Source organism: Taeniopygia guttata, chromosome 20 (assembly GCF_048771995.1).
Source record: "Taeniopygia guttata chromosome 20, bTaeGut7.mat, whole genome shotgun sequence".
Classification (NCBI taxonomy): Eukaryota; Metazoa; Chordata; class Aves; order Passeriformes; family Estrildidae; genus Taeniopygia; species Taeniopygia guttata.
The window spans coordinates 6311656-6334184 of record NC_133045.1 but is presented as its reverse complement, the minus strand read 5'-3'; the positions used below and the strand labels follow the sequence as shown (position 1 = coordinate 6334184).

Below are 22529 nucleotides of genomic sequence, written 5' to 3'. Positions count from 1 at the left end.
TTCACTAAGCCTCTGTGGGCCCACCCTAATGTTGACACTGAAGCAGCAGGTAGGAACAGCTACAAAGAGCAGGAACAGTGAGCTAAGTGTGAGCAACAGCAGGGGGAAGAGACAAGGTGGATTTAATAAAGTGGGGTCATGTCTCACACACGTGAAATGCTCCACACCCTTTATCCACATGCTTTGCTTGCTGATGTCATTTCCCTGGATTTCCAGAAGACATTTGATAAAGGCCATTAAAGCAGCTACCCTTGACACAGGATGCACAGGAGCAGGGGAGGGAGCAACTCTTCTATGTGAAAGTTGCTCACCAGGAGGAGATTTAGGCCTTTGGTTATTACTATCTCTGAGTCCTTCAGTAACACCCAAAGCTGCTGCCTCAGCACTGCTTGGTGGTCCTGAGGGGAGTAATTAGGCAGGAAATGAGAGTTTGAGTAACTCAAACATGGCCACATGGCAAGCAGCAGACACCTGGCTTTTGGTTTCATAGAAGACCAAAAGCAACAACCTCATCAAACTTGTATTTGGAGTGAGAAGGTTACTGCCAGAGGCTGGAAAGAAAGTGAAGCCCCCACAGGACCCCCAAAGCTGCCAGAGAGAGACAAGCCTTTATGGAGAAAGGCAGCCACAGCCTCACCCAGGGGACAGGCAGGAGGGAAGTCCCCCCCAATAAACACAGCCCCCAGGAAAAGGACATGAAAGAACAGGAAGCTTCACACTCAGCAATGAGTCACACACGAAATTACCCACCAGAAAAAGCTCTTTTCATTCTCATGTGAACCCACCTTCCAATCACTGTCTCTGAGACACCCAAAAAGCAACACTCAGGACCATCCTTTCCTCCTCTTTATTCACAAATCTTTAGGATGAGGAAAGGGCACCTGGGGAAAAGCAGATTTGTATTTTCTTCTTCCTTTTTCTCAAAAAGAAATTCAAATGTCCTGGGAGAAGGGGAGAGGATCCAGGAAAGAAAAGATTTTCCAGATTCATATGAAAAGCACTCCAGTAGCATGAACATAATGATGAAAATAAAGACTTTTAAAAAAAAGTTGAACGGGCACCCTTTTGACTTAATATATAAAAAGGAATTATCTTCTGTCTTCCTCCTTCTGGCCTTTCAGTTATTTATTCGCTTCTGTTCTGAAGGCATTTGCTTTGTTTTTCCACATTTCTTCCATTCTTCTGGTACTAGTGTGTCCTGAAAAGAAAAATAATAAAAAATTAACTTTTCCAGGCAACAAAGCACTTGCTTGTACAGTACAAGGGTCCCCAGACCCCTCATTCTCTCTCAAAAGCAGCTCGTTGGATAAACTTCCCCAAAGCAGCTTATTTGAGTGATAAACCAGTACTGCTCTGGAATGGGGGATGAAATCAAAGGAGCATGGAAATGGTCAGAGAAAATGAAGATTAATTTCTGGCGCAAAAGGGATGAATGTCTAATAAATTACAGAACTGTACAAAAAAAATAAACCAAACCAAAAAACAAGCCAGGCTGAAGGCAAAGCCTGCAAGTACCTTAACTTCTCCTTTGCACAGGGCTGATCCATCTGCTGGCAATCCTTGGTCCATGTTAACACAAATTTTCATCTCCCCAGGAAGCTCAAGCAGGGTTAAGCATAGCAAACCAACCTTTTGAGGTCCTTTTGCCTTCCATGATGCCAGACAGACACACATGGCATGACACTCTTAACAGACATAGCTGGGGCATCAGAAAACTCAGCAATGAGGAAAAATACTTGTGATTGCACAAGGCAGCAAAATCTAACTTAGGGTTTGTGGATATTAAATTATTTGCAAGATCTCAGAGGCACAGACATGCTCAGAGAGCTGCAGCCCCTCTGCTTTGCAGTAAAGCTGAGGATGCTCAGCCTGGAGAAGGCCAAAGGGAGGGCTCACTGTGGCCACACAGGACTTGAAGGGGGTTCATGAAAAGGAGTGAGAGGGATGTTTTATACAGGCAGATGGGGCAGTGCTTTTAAACTGAAAGAGGGCAGGTTTAGATTAGAGGTTAGGTAGAAATTTTAAATTCAGAATGTGGTAAGGCACTGGCACAGGTTGCCCAGAGAAGCTGTTGTTGCCCCATCTCTGGAATTTGTTAAAGGCCAGGGTGGATGTGGCCCTAAGCAACCTGGTCTGGTCTAGGGGATGGTGCCTGTGGCAGGGGGGTTGGAACTGGTGGACCTTAAGACCCCTTCCAACCCAAAGCAGTTTGTGATTCCATGATCCTCTAGGATTACTTACAGCCCATAAGGAATGAAGGAGTTAAAATACCAGCCTGAGAAACAGGAAACATGCAGGCTGTGGAGAACACTCACTTGGTAACAGGCCACTAAAAGCTGCAAACCACTGGCCCAAAGCGATGTTAAAGAGAAGCCAGGAGCCTGAACAGCAAACACAGCAGCCAAAAGGAAAAGTGACAGCCACCTCCAGTTCCTTTTCAGTAACTTGCTGTAACTTGTTCTGTGCCCAAGTATCTCAAAACACTCCAGGGAGACAAAAGACAGCAAAAGGGTGTTCTTCTGAGGGACATGATGTCAAATTTTCCACAGGGAATTTCCATGTAACCATCCTGCATGCTCCCTGATCTGCAGACAGGAGCTCTCAGCACTGTGAACACCATTTGTGTGGCACAACCTCCCAGTGATGGTTTTGATTTGCACCACAAAACTGAGCTCCATTCACCTCCCCACACGCCTGGAGCACTGACTGTGGATGTGAGGGGAAGCAGATGCTCAGATGTACCTGTGCAGCACACTGTACAGTGATTTGTGTCACCACAGGACCCATCCCACAAACTCTTCCTTTCCCCACAACAAACCAATGCACTGAAAAGGAATGAAGCCCCCATGCACACACACTCAGAATTGGGCAGTCCTGCCTCCTACACCAGCACACAGAGCAAACTTGGGACCTTACCTCTTGGAATGAAAGCAAACAAAGGCCTTTCTCCTGGCAAATGGCAATGGAGACCCAGCACATGACTGTATGGAATGGAGGGGGCAGGGAGCTGCAGCTGCCTGAGCCATCATGACCAGTTCAGTCTAATGGGAGGGTGACCTGGGACCGGGTCGTGTTCTCAGCCGAGAGAGGTGGTGCTGACCTGGCTCTGCTGCACAGAGCTCTCACCACCCCAAATGAGGATCTAAATCAGCAGGCAGAGTGCCTGGCAGCTGAAAAGCCAGAATATTGCAGGTGGGGATAGGGAGTACCAGGAGCAGGGTGGGAACAGCCTCAGTGTCAGCCACTTTCATCACAGTCTCCTCCAGCTGACATTGCTAATAATTTATTTAAAAGAGCAATAATATTGTTTTATTTCGTCACCTGAGAGCTGTTTGATGCCCACAACAGCATATTTACATGTGCACGTATCACCAGACTTCAGATAATTCAGGAAATCACACAAATGCAATTTAGCCTCAGAGAACATGTCCTGCTAATATGCTCAACCCAGCTGCAGCCAGGGCACCCAAGGGCTGATTTTAAAGCCCACTAAGCAATGCTGGGGGATGCAGCTTCAGCTCACGTATTTTTTGTCAAGGGAGTGAGTAATGAGGTGAAATGAAACAGGCAGCATGCCCAGGGAAAGGCAAAATCCAAAAGGCCCTTACTTCCTGAAGAGCTGGTCACTAGCAAACCCCCTTTTACCGCAGCGTTCTATACTTTGCCAACCTACTGCTCTGCTCTGCAGCGATCCTGCCAAAAGGAGAGAGGGAGAAAGGTTCAGAGAAGACAGGAAGGAAGAAAGCAGCCCTGTTCCAGGAACCAGACCCAGTGACAGAAATGCAAAAAGCAAAACCAGGCCTTCTGGTAACTTCTGTAACAAGATGGTTTATACAGACAGTCCCCTTCCCTCTCCTTCCCACGCCTGCTGTTGGCCTCCACAGCTTCGCCTCAAAGTGCAATCTGCTTAATTGTCACTGCACTTCAGCATCTGAGACAGGCAGGCACTGCCTTCACAAGAAGATGTCTTTTTGAACATTAAAGTCATGTACAAAGGGTTTAACTTTAGCTTCAGAGAGAAGTTTTACTTTCAAATTTGCCATTGTAGTTGCAGCTTCGTGTCATTTACAGTGAAAAAGCACACGGACACCCCCTGCAGTGGTTTGAAGCAGGAACCAACCACCTGCATTTATGTGCTAACAGAAGCCCTGGTTGAGCCAAGACACTTAGAAATTTGTTTCATTGTATTATTTCCCCCAAATCTGTATCCTAGGCAATCTGCACTTAATAACAATGTCTCATTACTCTTTAAATGAAAAAGGAAACATTATTAAATGACATAACAGTCCCAGGGGCAACAAAATTCCCATAGGAAGTTATGCTAACACAATAAAATGCCACAGTGGAGAGAGCTGGACACCTGAGGAAGCAAGGCCGAGAAAGCTGGGAGGATAGTATGAAAATGGTTAATTACATTAATCATCCTCCTTGACATAGCCATAAATATAGAAATGTTTAAAAAACAAACCAATCAATGTAACCCTCCTGAAAATTATATTCTTATGTTTTTTTTTTTTTTTTTTTTACAGCTCTTGTCCTGGTTTTAATAGAGTGTAATCAAAAAGGTGAGACCCCAGGGATATCTATGCAGGTAGGCATCCAGTAGCTCAAAAAGGGAAAAGTAAGGAAAGCACAGGTGTGATGGCAAAGCAGTCAGTAAATCACCTTCAAAGTCAAATGCTACATTAGTACAAAAGCTTGAGTCTCAGATGGAAACTGTGGCAGAAGTGAAGGAGAGGGAATGGTGTGACCTCCAACCAAGGCACTGCAGTGGCAGCCTGGGTCAGCAAACTCTGGTTACCCACACCAGGGCAGTCATGTGTGGCAGAAGACACAGATGTGCAGAACGAATCCAATCCAGCACAGAAAGAAATGCTGTATCCCTAATACCTAGCAGAATTTTCTCTGGGTTTGCTAGTGTTAGCTGCCTCTTGTCTGTTGCTGCACAACTGATAAGCAGCTGCTTTCCTTTTCCCTACAATCACCCCTTAGCTAGAGGAACACAGCAGTAATTTACTCCCACCTTACCTTCCTCCTCTTAAAACCTTTATCACAAGCAGAGCTCCCAAATAGTTGGGCCTCTCCTACATTTATAGTGGCTTCCACAATCTGACACTATTCCAAGAGCTTCATTCAGCACATGCCACATGGCCAATTCTCTCTGCAGGAGCTGCTCCCTGGGGACAGCCCCTCACTGCCCTGCTCAGCTCAAGAGGCAGCGAAGTGGGGCTGAGCAGCCCAGCCCCACACACGAGGTCCAAGAGCCCAAAGCAGTGGTCACTGACACACAGCAGCAGCCTGTGACCTCCTCCCCACTGATGTTCTGACCCCTCCTTACCTCTTCACAGCTTTCTGAGCCAGCATCCTGTTGCCTGCCAGGAATGTGATGCCACCCAAAATGGCCAAGTACTTCAGAGTCTGGAACATGTTGAGCTGAGTCCAGTAGATGTACATGAGTCCCAACATTGCTGGGGAAAAAAAGAGACAGCTCATGGCTGAAATAGCATTTCAAAGACCAACCATTTGTCATCCTCAGAACAACTGTACTGCCAGGCCTAAGCATTTGGTTCCTATCTCATCTCTCAAGCTCTGAATGGCAGCTCTAAAGGCCACATATTATTGCCAGGGAATGAAGACATCTGGGTTCCCATGCTGGAGTGAAAATGTGACACTGACAGCTTGCCTGTGGCAGAATTATGGACATATTATAGACATTAAGGGCTATTAAAAAGAGGAGGATACGCTGGATTTCAGTAGGGGATATTAACCTCACACATCTGTAAGGGCTTACAGCTTCATAAAGTTTCCAAGTAACCTGACTTGGACTGAGAAACATAGTGACATTTGGAAATCAATTCAATGTTCTCCCAACCTGCAATGCTTTTGAAATTCTACCAAGACAGTAAATAACTGTGTAACCAAGGACACAATAAAATTGATGAAAAAAATTGGTTCAGCCAAAGAACCAGAAGTGCTTTTATGGGAAGAGCTTTGAAGAAAAAATGCAGCTTTTCACTGTTGAGAGTCCTGCAGATCTCAATCCCCACAGAACCTCCCCACTCTCAGAGGATAAACATGCAATAAAGTGTGACCTCTGGAAATAAGAAGTTCTATTAAGTACAGATAAATGGAGTGAGAGAGGGGCCTGGATAATGATGGCTGTTACAAGCTGATGGCCAAAACAGGTTTATCACCATATTAACAATCATGAAAAGCAGGAAGGCAGATGGAAACAAGTGAACAAGTGTTATGCTGTTATGTCATTAGAGTTAATAGACCACGAGCCCATTAACCACAGGCTCTCATCTGTAACTCCCAGGTGAAGAGGTCAAACACACAGAAAGCCTCTGACACTTACCAGCATGTCCCAAGTGAAACACAATGGTGCTGGGAGCAAAGCTGAAGTTGGAGATGTTGGCACCTATCTTGATCCACTGAAAAGGAAAAGAAAGAAAATTGGAGTTAAACAGCCTTGTAAACACAAGCTTTTATTTTAAGCTTTAACATCATTCAAGCCTGTTCAAGATCTTCAGTGTATTCTCTACAGAAGCCCTTGTTTACTATTGCAAAAGGAGACAGTAGTAGTTTTGCTAAAGGCAGCATTGTTGAGCTCCTTTAGTGGAAATGTCTCCTGCTACTTCTGACTGTCCTAATGCAGGTCCTCAAATATCTTAAACTGATGAGAGAGGACTGCTCCAAATCTAAATAGTGAAAACCAAATAGGCACTGCTATTTCTACCCACGTGAATTAATTTCCATTAAAAATAAAAAATTGAAAAAAAAGGTAATGCTCTCATTTTGGACTCATCCCCACAACAACTATGGATACAAGATGTTTGCTCACAGTAATATTTATAGTTTTTGACTACAAAAGATAAAGGCATGAAGGGTGGAAAAGAGGAGCAGCAACAATGAGTTTTTTCATTAAAGTGTCATCAACTTTTATATTGTGAACTCCATAGACCAGAGGACACAATTGCCTGAATGCCAGCTTTCACTGAGACTGGCTAATGGGAAATTACTGTTGGAATCAGTTTCATATTCCAAATAAGGAATAATTTAACTTGTCTCAGTGAGATTTTTATTGCACTAAGTTCAAAGCACTGACCTGATGAAACAGTGAATAGCAGGGATGCTTCAACTACAGATACTCAGATGTCCATAAATGGGAATTCAATCTGATAGGATTAAGTAACACAGATTTTGTGATGGATTTACTACATGTGAGGCAGAATAAATGCCTTTTTCCTGTGGAAGTCTAATGTTATTGTAACTTAATCTACCCAGTGTTATTCACCATCCCCAGCTGAAGCACACTGAAGAAACTCATCCACCTACTTCAACTTGGCAGCAGTTATTCTGCTTTGACTATAACCTCAAAAAAATCAAACCAGACCAGCGCTCTGCACTGACAGCTGCTAGCTGTGACTCCAGCACTGCTGTGCCAGTCATGATTAACCAAGAGTTTTAGCAAAAAGTTGAGCTGTCCAACCTCCTAAGTGACTCTGACTGCGTGGGAAGAAGTGCTGTTCTTCTGTGACCCAGTTCACTCACCAAGATGAGCAGCAAAAGCAGTGGGGAGAGAACCAGTGCTGTGAAAGTGTTGGAGACCACGGTGGGAGGCCTCTTCTCAGGCTCCCTGAAGAGGTGCTGCAAACAACCAAAACCAACTCATGAGCAGGAGTGTTCCAACAGAGCAGTCCAGTCTCTGCATGTTTGATTTCTTGCACAGTTAACTTTTCCTTGCACTCAGAGAAGCACTTGTTAGCTTGACATCAGCCCAGGTGGCTGGAATGTAACAGAGACCTTTCTGTGGTGCTTACCTGGCCAAATATTCATGTTTGAGTCTTTTCATTGACACCAATTGCTCCCTCATAGCTAGAACACACAGTTTTTTTACTCATATACCAGAGAACTCCAACAAATTTCTTTCCATTAAGCAGTAACTCTGGTCTTTCTTTAATTACATTACTTACAAATAAATGATGATGAGAACACATAACACCTAGCCCTCATCTCCACATATAATCTTGACTGTACCTGGATTTCAGGTTTGGGAACAAAGAGGTTCTTGGACTGGACTGTGGATGGTGCATCCTCTTCTGGGAATGTGATCACAACATCAGCCTGAAATGATATCATGCAGCTTCATGCACTCAGATCTAAAAGCATAAAACCTATTCCTTTACTGTGCTCTACTTCCTTATTTGACAATCTCCAATTTATATAATTTTAAAAGGAAATTGAGAAAAAGACAGCATATTTTTTAAGAAGCCACCTCTCCTAAACAGGGGCAGTAATATCATTCACCCAACATTAAGAATTGGATTTATTTCCAGCAGAGAAAGAACCCTGAGAGCCTGCTGTGAAATTGCATCAAACCCACAAATCTTCCGAAACTTCTGCACCACCACATGATGAAATTAAATGTTTATTTCTGTCTTGCTTTGATGTTTACTCAAAACTTGCGAAGAACAGCAAACCTCAGTGCCCACAAATGGCCAAAAGGATTCTGGTTCATTAAAAAGAACAAAACACTTGAGCTGTTTGCCTCCAAGCCTGTACCATGCCCTCCTGTTAGACTGTCAGTATCAAGAAAACCACATCACCCACTTCCACCTACATACCACATTCCAAAGGATTGGATTTTCCAGAGTGGCATCTCCAATGATCAAGTAAAGAGTGTAGGTCCCAGAGGCAGAGTCAAATTCAGTCTTTCTTTCAGAGGTATCCAGTTCAAATTTGTACACATTCTTGCTGTCTGGTTCTGCAACAAACACCACCTCCTGGCCAGTCTTTTGGTTGTGAAGCCGAACAAAAGTCTGCAAGGAAGATCATAACATTCAAGGACTTTTCAGCCAGCAATCTACATTTAAAAAAAAATCAGAAGTGTGTTTTTACAGGGCAGGCTATGTGCACTCAATCTGTGGAGTTAAATAAGACAAAATACCAGAGCCAGGAGAGGTTTCATTTAACAGACAGACAAAACAAATGAAGTGAATCTCCCATCCAGGGAAATCAATGATCTTCACAGTACATGTCAGAAACATAAGGCTTCTCAAAACCTATCACATCTTTTCAAGAGCAACTGTCATGTCAGACGCTTCATGATGGAACATCTTGGTAACACAGCAGTGACAAGAATTGTCCTAACCTGGTGAGGGATGAGTTCAGCTCCACTGTTCACATCTATAAGCTGGAAGGATAAAGCAAAGTTCTGATGGCTGTCAGCAGTGAATGAGCCCTTGGCTTTGGCTGGGTAAGCTACCCTAGGAGGAAAAAAAACACACAGAACTGAGGTGATCTTGCAAGAGAAGGCCTGGTGCTCAGAGAAGCCAAGGCTCTAGTCTAGAGCCAGTTGCCCTTCCAGGATCACACACCCCATGACGTTTTACCTGGTTGTTTTTGGTGCAATGCTCTGATCTTTATCCACGGTAGAAAGATCTACATTAGTAATCCCCACTTCTGTGGAAACTTTTACTTTCAGCTGCAACAAAACACAATAGAAAATTCTTCAGAGCACTCTACATACACCAATTATGGCCAAGTTCACTGCAGATGCTTTAGCTCTTCAGTCCCTCTTCCCCAAAGAGGCTCTTATGACTAAGCCCAAGCCAGAGCCTAACCTGCACAGAAGGATCTACAGCAATTTACCTTCTGGCAAAGCTCCAGCACCAGTCACTGACCTATCCCCTTCATCCCTGCACAAGCAGCCAGCTCTGCAGACACCAACTTCTCAGGCACGCTGGAATTAGCTGTCCTTGAGAACTGTTTTGAATGAAACAGTCCAACTAGCCAGATCCAACTCCTTTTCCTTCTGAACTAGCAGAAGCTATTAAAGATTACATCACATATGATACAACTTCACACTGCCTGTGCACATGTCCTACTTTCTGGATAGCAATTTGAGACAAGAGGTCTCTGGACAGCAACAGTTCTGCCTCTGTTGGCTCCTAAAGCCCAACAGGTTTCCATTGATTTTATTACCAGCAGGCAAATGCCAAAGCATTCCTGCAGAGCTGCACTTTGTCCAGCAAGCTTTCCTGCAGTCACAGCACTCACCCCTTGGTGCAGGACAGCCAATAAGGCCCTGCCATTTATCACACTCCTCTGTGCTAAGTGCAGTATAAACCCCAAGCAGAGAAATGATTTCCTGCCCTTTCCCCAGCCCCAAACCACAGCCCATTCAGGCACTCAGCCGAGTGGGTTTGACTGATTTCAGTCCTTCTCTCAAACATAAGCAGTTACTGCAGTCTGTAGTTTTTAATTAGCACATTTGTTCTCACAGCTTATAAATGCTCCCCCAGAGAATTGAAGTTTCGTTGCCAAGACATTTTTCATCTTATACTACAATTTGTTATTACAGGTTTGCTCATGTGAGCCAGCCCCACACCCTCAGCCTGAAAAATAATTCACAGAGAACCTGTATGAAAAATATGCAAAAACATTAACCAAACTATTCAGGTCAGACTTCAAACACAATCATCTTGGCAGTTCCTCTGCAACAAAAAATATAATTTAAGAGAGAGGCTACCCTCAAAAATGGATCCATTAACATGCAGATGATTCAGGCTAACCTTACAAAGCCTTAATTTATTCCAAGATGGGAATGAAGAAAGATGAACTAAGAAATATTTAAAAAGTTGTGTGAAGGCAACTCAGAGCTGCTGCGCACAGCCCCTCCAACTGCATAGTACACAAACATCTCTCAAATATTTTAATGCCAGGAAATGTAGTCTCTGCCTGAGTAATAACCCACTGGTTTAGCTCATTACTGTCAAAACGCTGGTGCATTAAGGACAATTAATGCTAATAGCAGTAAGGAAAAAGCAGCTCCCCAGCAGTCCTCCCCCGTAACAATGTGTCTTGTTAGCAGCAGTTCCCACAAAGCTGCCGGCGCTAATACATTCCTGCCGGTGCCTCCCTGCGCCAGCCCCAGCTTCAGCAGGAGAGCCCAGCCCCTTCTGACACCCTGAGTGCCATTACTGCTCCACTGACAGAGCCAATTTGATACTCAGAGTAAAGGTCAACAGCTGCGTCTTCCTCCACTCCAAGTGAAATACGCTGGAAGACTTGAAATGCTAATTGTTTCCTTAAATAGGTGACTGAGGGCAAAAATGAACCCTGGCAATGGACCTCTTTGGAGAAGAGCATTCTCAGCTGTTGACACTGGGGGGACTACATGAACAGTCAGAGAGGTCACATCCTCTCACTCTTACAAACTTGAGGAAAGGAAAACTCCAAATGTTTATATAAAACCGCTCTTCAAAAAGGTAAGGTCTAAGAGCTTTTGTCATCAAAAAAGGGCTGTGTATGCATGAAAAGAAGACTTCACCAGCTTTGGTCACTGCTTCTCCACTACAAAATCTTCACCATATACACGGTTTGGAAATGCCAAAAGACCCCCCTGACTCTCTTCTAGGACTCTAGAGCTTAGACAAACAGACAACAACAAATGCTCAGCTTCCACACAGCAGGCAATCCCCAGACAACTGAGAGCCAAGCCTTGAGATTTATGGGCTCAACTCTGGAATGCTCTGAAGAACCAACACTTGGTAATCATTTCTGCATATTGACTTAGGGCTGCCATATAAACACGTCCACTGTTACCCTCTGTTCACATGCTGTCAGATCAGCATCTAAGTGATAAGACAGGTTTGAAATTTACACAAATCCCTTTTGATCATGTATTAATCTGGTTACTGGCCATAATCCTGAGTCAAAATCCAATGCATTAAAGAAAAGCATGTGATAAAAATTCCATGCAACCGGCAACATCTTTCGCAAGTATAAATAAAAAGCTGTTTCAGTGAATAAGCACAGAATGGAAATACATCAAAGAGCACACCCACCTCCACTTTGTTAGCAATAAATCGCTTATCTCCATCTACACTGATAGAGAAATCGTAATATCCACTAGCAGGTTTCACATTCATGAAATTCAGCTCAAAGAAATCTCTGTAACAAAAAGTCCCAAGGTGTTAAGAACACTCCAAATATGCCACATTAAATAGGTAAACAAACACAGCACAAAACTAACATTGCTAAGTACAGCTGGAAAAGAATTCTTCAAAGCTGACCAAAGTCAAAAGAACACTGGAATTTCCCACTCCCAGTCAAAAGAAAAACCAACAGAAATTCACCATCACCATCAAATGTGATTAGTCACTCTACACTAACAAAACACAACCACAGCATTTTGAGTTTTCTATCACAGAAACATTTCTTTGGTGGAAAAACACTTACAGAAAACTCAGTCCAACATTGCTTAAATAACGCCTAAAAATAATCTTATTTTCTTACCCAGAGAGAGTAAATGGTAGCTGTTGAAGGACAGTGGCTTTGCTAGACACAGACTTGGCTTGGTCAAGCTTTACAGAAACTTGAGTCAGTAGCTGGGACATAACATTGGTCACTTGAAGCTACGAGAGAAAAAAACAGCATTTCTGTGAGCATTTCTTCATTGTCCCAGAAAGAATGCAGGAGCACACACAACTCGGTACCCCTCTGTGTTACACACCCAGAGCTCTCCCCTCCTCAGCATCCCTTGTTCTTTCTAACACAATGAGAAAGATGAAGAGCTGACTTCCACACGATGCCTTTCTCAGGCTGAAACGTAAATTTTAAGGAATTTAGAGATTTGAGAGGAGCTAAGATTTTAGCCTTACTAGAGTTAATTAAAATAAATGAGTAGGCCTTGATGAAGTTAGGAGCTAGTAGTTAACTAATAACTGATTGCTTGTTAGCACAATGTTTAGTTAGCTGGGTTTATAATGAAGAATATAGAAACTGACAAAGAGCTTTTAGGAACATAAGACAATTGTGGGCCTCCTCTGTTCTGAAACCAATTGAAGACAAGGAATGGGAGTTCTACCAAGAGTTCATTTGTCATATTTGCATTGAAAAGGTAGAAAGGTCAGAATGAGGAAGACTTCATTTACTTCATCATTTTGGGACCCCTCCCCATGAAAGGGACCACTGACCCATTTCAAGGGACAAATTATGCATGCTTAATAGCTTTTGGAGTGATTAGCATCCGAAGCGGGGAATGGGATGTACCAAAATGATGAATATGTATTTGTATTTTGGATATTCAATACTTGTATAGATAAAAAGACTCTGTAATCACCTGGAAGGTGCGGTGTGTATTTGGGAGCTATCCTGCACGCTGCCCAGCGTTGAATAAACACAAACTTTCTAACTTTAAACTGTTAGAGAGTTTTTGTCCGTCACAGTTGGATATCAGTACTAGATCAATATCCATATTTTTTTAATAAATCAAGGCAGTGCCAGGTAAGCCCTGGTAAGACAAGGTTCCTAAGAATCACTTCACAAAAGCACTGCAATCCCAGATCTGCTGGAGCCTCAGTCACAGAGGTAAAAGTGAAAGACATCAGCTCCCACTTTCAGTCATCCTAGAGCTACAACACCACAGACTGAGCCAAGATCTGGGGCTGAGGCCTTACCCTGAGCAGGGGCTGGTGATGGGACACAGCTGCAGGCCCATCAGGGACAATGATGATGGGCAAGTGGAAGCGGTTCTGGGATAGGGCACCTGCAGCACGAGCAACGCTGAAGGCCTCCGAGAGTGTCTCAAAGTTCTTCTTGCTAAAAATTGCATTTATCAGCTGGATGACCTGATCCTGAAAGAGGAAAAGCCAACCACATATAAGCACCAGGAGCTTCCCACAACATTGCAAACTGGCTCAGTATTATGTTATTAATGAAAACATCATTTATAAAAGACTGTTTAATTTTCCACTGGCTTTAAAAACAGTTCAAATTATGAGGCAACCCAAAATTATCTACCTTTGGAATTTCATGTGCATTCTTATTCTTGGCTGAGAGGCTCCAACCACAATGGCTGGAACTGTCTCAAGAACTTGGAAAAGCAGAATATGGATCCACCTCTGCAAGTGATGTGTTTCAGAGTAAAAAGATGTCATCAGCTCAACTACCCAGACTGCATGTGGCTGCAAAAACAAAATCTGGCTGCAAGAGCTGCACAATTGTCTTCATACAGTGGAGCAGAACCAGGCTTGGTGTCCTGGCTGGGAAGGCCATGGAACAAAGCATCCCAATGGCTCTGGAAGGAGCCAGTCTAGGCCCACGCAGACTTATCCCCTTAGGCTCAGCAGTGTCCTCAAGCTAAGAGGATTAGCTTTAAAGCAGTACCACCAGGAGCACAGAGCCAGATTTGGGATGTGCCAAAACTAATTTGTTCTCTCAAAGCAGGAGTGGGACAGCATCCCCCCAGCTGGTTTTGCAGACTGACTCAGTAGAGTTAGGGTATCTGCACCACTCTCTGCAGATTATTCATTAGCCATCATTATTCAGATTCTTCCATCCCTCCCTGCTAGTCTGGAAAGCAGAGGGATTGGCTACCTGTACTTTGATCCAAACCAAGGATTTTGGGCTTAATTCTCATGAGTACAATCAAAGACAGTCCCAAATAAAGCAATAAAGATACAACTTAGTGACCTGCAAAGAACACTTCTAAACAAAATCCACTGCATCTCAAATCTTCACTCTTCTGCTTGTACCAGTGCACACCAAACAACATCACAACTAGAGAAAGCATCCAGACAAATGCTACAAAACTCCTGCACAGTGCAAATCCTGCAGTGTTTTTCATGTCTGTGGAGGGCATGGCACTGCTCCAGACCCTAATCAGCAGCTGACACTCTCATTGAAGTTGTGGGGGGAAAAAAACAGGAAGTTATTTTTTCATATACTACATCTTAATTTTTAAAGACAGTTTTGTGGCATTCCAAAGGCACTCTCACCATTCAACAGAGATAAATCCTCAAGCCCCAAGAGCAGCATTTCTGACAGCACAATTATGAAAAAAACTATTTCCCTTAACTGGTCTTTTTATAAAGCATCATTTGGACGCTGACAGTTTGAATTGCACGTGGCAGAATCACCACTCCAAAAATAACAGCAAAATTACTTTGCATTAGTCTGTTTGGCAGCAGTGTAGAAAAGAGCCAGAACTGAACTCGGATGTCTTACACTGGCTTCAGTCTTAACCCTGCCACTTTGGCTTGTGCTTTAGGGAGCTGCCATTCTCACTCCAAAGTACATCTAACTCCATTAACTTGTGGGAAAAAAAAGAAAAAACCAAACAAATGGATAGCTTGTAGTAATGATTTCTGGCTTAACCAAGATCAAAAGGAACTTCCAGCAGTCTTTCATCTTAGACAAGTTTTTTCATCTGGATTCCTGCAGGCACATGGAAATGTTGTCTCTCTTTTGGGTACCCCAAAGTGGGGTGCCTGCATTTCCTCACAGATAAATAACGTTTGCAAAACACTTTGACATGCTGGAAAGTGTTACAAGTGCCAAATACCAGAACAAACTCTGAAACAAGGACTTTTTGCAACACCGTGACTCAATAAACAAAGAAAATCTAAGCTTCACTTGCAATTTCCTTCTGTACACTTGAAAAGGGAAAAAAACCAACAAATCCAGCCTGTGATCTTTAAGTTGGAATTTCCTCTTAGATTCTGTTTCCTAGCATTCCCTTCACAATGTCTCTTTTCACTGAGTGTTCTCAATACTTTTTACAGTAGAAGTTCTACCCAGTTATGCCAGGCTTGGCACTGCACCACAGGGACTGAGCAGATCCTTTTTGGGAACTGGAGTGTGCAAGGAAGGGAAGGACAGGTACAGACCTCCTTTATTGCTGGCTCTGTGCCCACATGGTCTGACAGCTTGTAGGCAGCAGCAACAAACAGGGCAGTAGTCTCAATTCCTTCTTCAAACTGTAGGTAAACTCCACCCAGGTCATCCAAGCGAGCGACAAGATCCTGTCAGAAAGAGTTATTAAAATTTAAATTGCATTCTAGTGGATCCACAGAAGTTAACTCTGCTCTTAGGTCTTTAATCAAGAATTATCTGTATGGGATCAATTTTATGTTTTGTAATAGTTATTTAGAAACAGGAAGAAAGAAAATCCTCCAGCCTTTAGTGGATTTAATAATATGTAAATGTCAGGATTGTCTATTTTTCAGTCCACTGTGGAACAGATAAAAGTCCAAGGAATTATCTGCTTGAAAGCCAAGCCACATCATGCAGGCAGACGATTAGCCACGCTGGTTTTTAATTTTGTTTTTCACATTAATACGTATTTTAGTTCTAAAGCAATCTAGCAAATTTCTGAATAATTAGAGAGCACAGTGTGTTCCTACCTCAATCTCCTCAACAATGCTACTTAGATCTGCCTGCTGGGACAGGTAAGATGCCGTCTCCAAAGCCTGGATGGTTCTTAAACAAGAACAAACAAAACCAAACAAGTGTGTGATTATTCCTTCCTTAAAAGCCAAACACCATTTAAATCAAAGCAACTATGTTTTCTATTCTGAATGAAGTGTAAAGACAGCCGTTCCTGACTTCAGTTCACTCAAGAGAATGAATCTGAAGTGATTTAGTGTGAACTTGGCATTCATTACAGAATGTCACTTTAGCTGCATCAGCGCTGCAAAGAACTCAGAGACTCAAAGGCAGAGAACAAACTGATCCCTGCAGAACACAGATCCCAGACTTGCTACTGAGGCTTCCAGGAATCCACTGTTTTACTCAGCAAAGCAAGTTTTAAAGTTTCCCTTTCTTCCCTGACCTTTAAGGGACATTCTGCTCTCCCTTTTCACAGTGAAATAAATTTTTTTGGCGATAAATGCCAAGATTCCTTCAGCTTACTGGCACATATTTTCCAGCTCACAGTGAAGGCACCTCAAACTTCAAACAGGGTTGAGAAAGAGCATTAAGTCTGCTGCACCCATAAATGACACAGAATCATGGTTGGGTATAAAGTAAAAATTCTGTTACCAATCCTTTTAAGAAGAGTTTTTTTTTGGGATACCATCCCTTTACTGACCATTATCCTTGAACCAAACTGAATATATAAGTTAATTTGCAAAATCATACAAAAATAGCCCCAAAATTAAGTCCCTATATATTTCCTTCCCTGCCGAGGAACAATAATGAACTGGACAAATACACCAAATGAAAGCACAGCACCTACTCTACTACATCTATATTCTAAATATTAAGCAGTAAAATAGTCTTGAATTCAAAACCCAGTAGCCTGGAGGAGGAACACACAAATCCCTCCTGTGTGAGACTTACGCCAGCACGCTCTCCTCCTTGCTGAGCCGAGCAGTGAGAGCACTCAGGGCCTCCTGGGATGCCAGAGGAAGGCCAAAGGCACTCAGGGCACCCACAGCGTGGAAGATCTGGGTGACTGAGGAATCCTCACTGACAGCTGCCAGCAGCAGCTCCCTGGTCTCATTTGAAATGGTGACCTGAGGAAGAGCACAGTGATTCACACCTGAAAATACATGACTTTCAAATCACCACTGATTCCCTCCTGGAGCAACACTACATTGGTGAACTGCTATAAGCTTCTGGGGAAAAATCCTTTTATCATTCATTAGTTTTTAGTTTAATTGATTAAATCCTTAAGTTTTGCTGTCAACCATCAATTAGTCAGGATAATCCATTCAGATGTATCCTGGTAACCTGCTACTGCTTTTCATGTGGCATCACCTCATTGTGCAGTAGCCAGGGGCACTGATGACAAAGAGGGCTTGGCTAACCCACCCCAGTTCAGCAAGGGTGGTCTGCATCTGTATCCAGCAGTGTTCCAACACCCAGTCTGCCACCCACACAGAGAATTTCTAATTGACACAGTCCTGAGAATTCTAACAAAATGTGCTGCCTTTTTTCTTAGCCATCAGTGCTTGATTAAAAAACATCCCCTCAGAATTACCCTGGACCAAATACTTGCATTACATATTTATACTTTGCCTTGTGTAGAGCATGCACAAACATTTATTTACCTAAGGCACAACAGAGAACAATCCACTAAAAGAGAGTAAAAGTTATGCAAAAAATAAACCCAAGAAAAACACCAAGGCAAGTATTTCCTTGGTAGTATCTGTCTGCAGAACTCAGGGCTCCACACTCACCTCACAGCCTGACAGGACCTGCATGGACTGGGCAGCATAAAAGAGGGATTCAACACTGCTGGAGTCCACATGAGATTTGATGAACTTGCATGCAGCCTGTGGAGAAACAGAAATTAACTTAAACCACTGAGAGGAGATTTAAATGATACTCTAAGACAATTCCATGAACACTGTGCATTTTTATACCCCCCCAGATTCTACTCTGCCAAGTGCTGCACAGAAACAAGGGTGGTTCCTCCTAAAAGACATAAGGAATATTCACATAAGTTCTACTGCAACCATAATTCCAACCTAAATTGAGTACAATTATAATGCCTATCAAAATTAAAGTCTAACAGGCATATTTATAGGGCAAATCCTCCAGGACAGAGAACAGATGGACAGAAATTCTGTAGGTGAGCTTCCTTTCCAGATGGTGTATCACACCATCATTAATGGATACAAATCTAGAATTTCAAAGAGTGCAGAGAGAAAAGTGGGGCAAGCAGGTACAGCATAAAGACAAGCAATGAGACTCTCGTTAGTTTGTATTAACCAACAGCTGGATAGATGGATCAATGGGATGCATTTTAACCAGAAAATAACCAAGAATTTAACTGCTCATACAGAAATCACAGGGCTTTGAGTATGTGGAGTACAGGTAAACATCCCCATGTACATGAGCAGGTGTACCTATGTGAGGAGGCTGTTACAAGCACAGCCTGCAATATTTAAACTAGAAATGCTTAGAGACACAGCTCAGTGAGAATTATGTTGATACCACCAGCCTTAAAATGATATAATTAATTATACATAGAAGTTGTACTGCCTGAATTCAGTATTTGAAGTGAAACAAACTTATGGGAACTCTATTTAACAGTACAGTGCACCAAATGTGCCAGGGGCAGGGAACTTATTCACAAATTGATATCCACAGCAACATCCCAAAGGGCCGCAGAGGAGTGAGCCCTGAAGCCACCATTCACAGGCAGCGAGTGTAAGAGAACCAGGGCCACGTTACTGCCCGCACAAATTGCAATTTATCCAAATAACACATGATACTCGCCAATTACCAGCGATACTCCGGTACTTACTAATGATATAACGCTTTTGTAAACGCTTTACATTTCCCACACGGCTCTGTCCAAGCAGAGCTCTCTCAATAAACTCATATTCTGTTAATAATTGGTCATTCACTGCTGTGCAGCAGCCCCTCAGACAGCAAAGCGCCGCCGGGCAGCGACAGCCGGGCCCTGCCCCGCTCACCTTCTCGTCCGCCAGGCGCACCCCGAGGCTGCCGAGCCCCACGATGGAGTGGTAGGCGGCCCGCACGTCGCTGAAGGGCCGCTCCAGCACCGCCCGCAGCCGCGCCAGGTCGCGGTCAGCGAGACGATGGCTGGGGATAAGGGCCTGGGCAGCGGCGAGGAGAAGCAGGAAGCCGAGCGCCGCCTCCAGACGCAGCCGCGGGCCTGCGGAGAGACAAACGCGTTACCCCGCGTCCCCCATCCCCGCGGCACCGAGCCCGGCCCGGCCCCGCCGCCCGCGCCTCACCCGGCGCCGCCGCCATGCTGCTGCCGCCCCGCCGCGCCACGGGCCGCTTCCGCCCCACGCCCCGCCCCGAACGCGCCACCCTGCCACGGGGGGGGACAGCGGCGGTGTGTCATGCGAGGGTCACTCCGCTCCCCTGCTGCCCGCTACGACAACAGAGAAGCTGCGAACGAGAGTGCAGCGAACCGGGCGGGCGAGGCAGAGGGAGGGCGGCGGCGGCGGCAGTGGGGTTAACAGGCCACGGGAAGAAATGACTCCCCCGGGGGACGGGAGTGGTACGGACCTCCCGGCGGGGATGTGGGCTGCGCTGATTGGCCAGGGCGCCTTAAAGGGGCCGCGCCCGGAAGTGCCCGGGGACGCGGCCGTGCCGTGCCGTGCCCAGTATTGTCACACTGTGTCCAGCCGTGCCAGGCCGTGCCGTGCCCCAGTATTGTCACACTGTGTGCGGCCGTGCCGTGCCAGGCCGTGCCGTGCCGTGCCCAGTATTGTCACACTGTGTGCAGCCGTGCTGTGCCGTGCCGTGCCGTGCCCAGTATTGTCACACTGTGTGCAGCCGTGCCGTGCCAGGCCGTGCCGTGCCCCAGTATTGTCACACTGTGTGCAGCCGTGCCGTGCCGTGCCGTGCCGTGCCGTGCCGTGCCGTGCCCAGTATTGTCACACTGTGTGCAGCCGTGCCAGGCCGTGCCGTGCCCAGTATTGTCACACTGTGTGCGGCCGTGCCGTGCCGTGCCCAGTATTGTCACACTGTGTGCGGCCGTGCCGTGCCGTGCCAGCTGGGGTTCCCGCCACGTAATAATTAGCATTTTCCCCATGATTGCAGAAGGCTGATCAATCACTATACTATACTATACTATACTATACTATACTATACTATACTATACTATACTATACTATACTATACTATACTATACTACACTACACTACACTACACTATACTATACTACACTATGCTATACTACACTGAAAAATGGCAATCACTTGTTTAAAAATTTTAAAATTTAACAGTAATAAAATAGTTATTTTTTTTTTAAGTAATAAAAATTAAGCAATAAGAATTTGGACAGTCAGAGTTAGGACAATAAAAAGCAAAGAATTACGGACATCCCAATGGTTTTCCTGAAGAAAGCGTGGCTCGCTAACAAAGGATTACCCCTTAAAAGCCATAGCCTGTTGCCTATTCATAGAGCTCATACATGATGCAAACATTCTTTTCAAACAAAGGATGTCTTCTGCTCAGTTTCCCTCCCATTCATCTTGTAAATCTATTTCTTGGTCCCTAGAAGTCTGGAAGAAGTCTGAACAGTCCCAATAAGGAGGTCGTAATTCCTGTCTTGGAATTTTTGGTGTCAGTACGTGAAGAATTTCTTGGTTGTCTTGTTCATTTCTTGAGTTAGTTACAAAAAGTATCTTACATCACATAGTTTCTATTTTAATATTATGCTATAGCTTAAAAACTATGTTTACCATACTACTTAAAAGAGATTAATACAGCATAACTTTGCAACATAACACATATAGTATTCATTTTAATATTTGCAAAAAGCCGATCATATAATATGCATCTATAACATTATACTATACAGAGACATTTGTCCCTCTTACAGACAGTCCAATACAGACAGACCAGATTGGTTAATTGAAATCCAAACATCATCACCCTTGGCTAATTAAGAAACCACCCATTGGTGAACAAATCTCCATGACACATTCCACATGTGCACAGCAACAGGTGCAGAAGTGGAGATAAGAATTGTTTCTCATTCTTTTCTCTGACCTTCTCACAGCTTCCCAGGAAAATCTGGGACATCTCTCTCTCTCTGTTCAGAGGATATGTGATTACCAAGCTGAGCAGGGAATGGTCCCAGCCCCAGCCTGGGGGTGTTGGGGGGTCTGTGCAGAGCCAGGCGCTGGACTCTGTGATCCTGATGGTCCCTTCCAACTCACAATATTCTAATCTATGTCCTGGTCTAATTCTGTGGTTCCAGTCTTTTATTTTAAGGGAAAGAGGAGTGGGCTGTCTGGCTGAGAGCTGCCAGGAGTGAAGTCAGGGGACTGAAGAGTAACTGAGGGAAAGGTAATTTTGGAAGTGGGAGATACTCATTGGCTGCCTACTCCAAACTCCAGGCTCAAATGGAGGGAAGAACTCTGCCTGTGGACTAATTAGCATGAGACCTGAGAGATATAACTAGGAAGTAAGGGACTGAGTACTAATTAACAAAAACTCCTGATATTTGCAGCCAATGAATGCTAATAGCTTTGTCAAAATGTATAAATAATGTGAAGTCTTGAAGAGTGGGGAGCCAACCTTTTGTGGATTATCACCCAGCCCTCTATTTTGTGCAAATAAGAAAATAACCCAAAAATACATCCCCTTGGTGTGTGAATTGGTGCTGCACACTGGGGAACAAGCCTGTGCTTGGGACAACAATCCTGTCCCACAGGCCATGCAGTGCTGGATCTTGTTTTCCATCTGTTCATTTATTTCCTCTTGGTTTTCCTTAGGTACCAAATAAAAAGAGACAAAAAAATCTGTGTAATATTAGCCCCAGCTCTGCTGGGCACAACCCAAACCTCTCACTTAACCAAGCTGGATTTCCTGTGGGAATAAATAGCAGTGATTATTTCAGGTGGCTCTTGGGAATGGCCATGACCACACTCTCAGGGTCCTGGAGTTCCTTCAGTGAAGCAATGTACAAATTAAGTGCAAAATGGCTTTTTCCCTGTGAGCCCTGGGGATGGGCAGATGGGCCTCCCTGTCCCTGTCCCCACAGGGGACACAGCAAGCCATGGGTGACAGACCCCATCCCGCTGCTCACTGTCCTCCTGGAAGGCCCCAAAATTTGGGGAAAAGGGTCGTGATTCCTCCTGCAGAGGGCACTGGGAACTTGTTCTTTCTGCTTTCTGGGAAAGATCCCCTGGAGCCGGTGCAGCTCCCACTTGCACACCCACCCTGCTGCCTCTGCTCACCCTGGAGCTGGGGACACTTGGTGGGACATGGACAGGCTCTAGGGGGACAGCCAGGAACCACGG

At 44.4% G+C, this 22529-nt stretch overlaps 1 protein-coding gene across 2 annotated transcripts; it reads right to left on the bottom strand.

Moving 5' to 3' along the window:
* Window positions 1-832: 832 nt before the first annotated feature.
* Window positions 833-19636, bottom strand: RPN2 (ribophorin II). 2 transcript variants are annotated; one of them, XM_030288527.4, is made up of 18 exons: window positions 19503-19636; window positions 19218-19420; window positions 17973-18068; window positions 17131-17306; window positions 16194-16269; window positions 15678-15812; window positions 13467-13643; window positions 12304-12422; window positions 11853-11958; window positions 9396-9487; window positions 9155-9269; window positions 8628-8822; window positions 8041-8127; window positions 7555-7650; window positions 6359-6434; window positions 5339-5468; window positions 3609-3693; window positions 833-1198 (listed from the first exon to the last, which is right to left on the bottom strand). In XM_030288527.4, the coding sequence occupies exons 1-17, from the start codon at window positions 19516-19518 to the stop codon at window positions 3642-3644; spliced, it is 1947 nt and encodes a 648-aa protein (XP_030144387.3). In that variant the 5' UTR covers window positions 19519-19636; the 3' UTR covers window positions 833-1198; window positions 3609-3641. The 2 variants fall into 2 exon arrangements, with proteins under 2 accessions (XP_030144387.3, XP_030144388.3); XM_030288528.4 differs by lacking the exon at window positions 3609-3693.
* Window positions 19637-22529: the final 2893 nt, after the last annotated feature.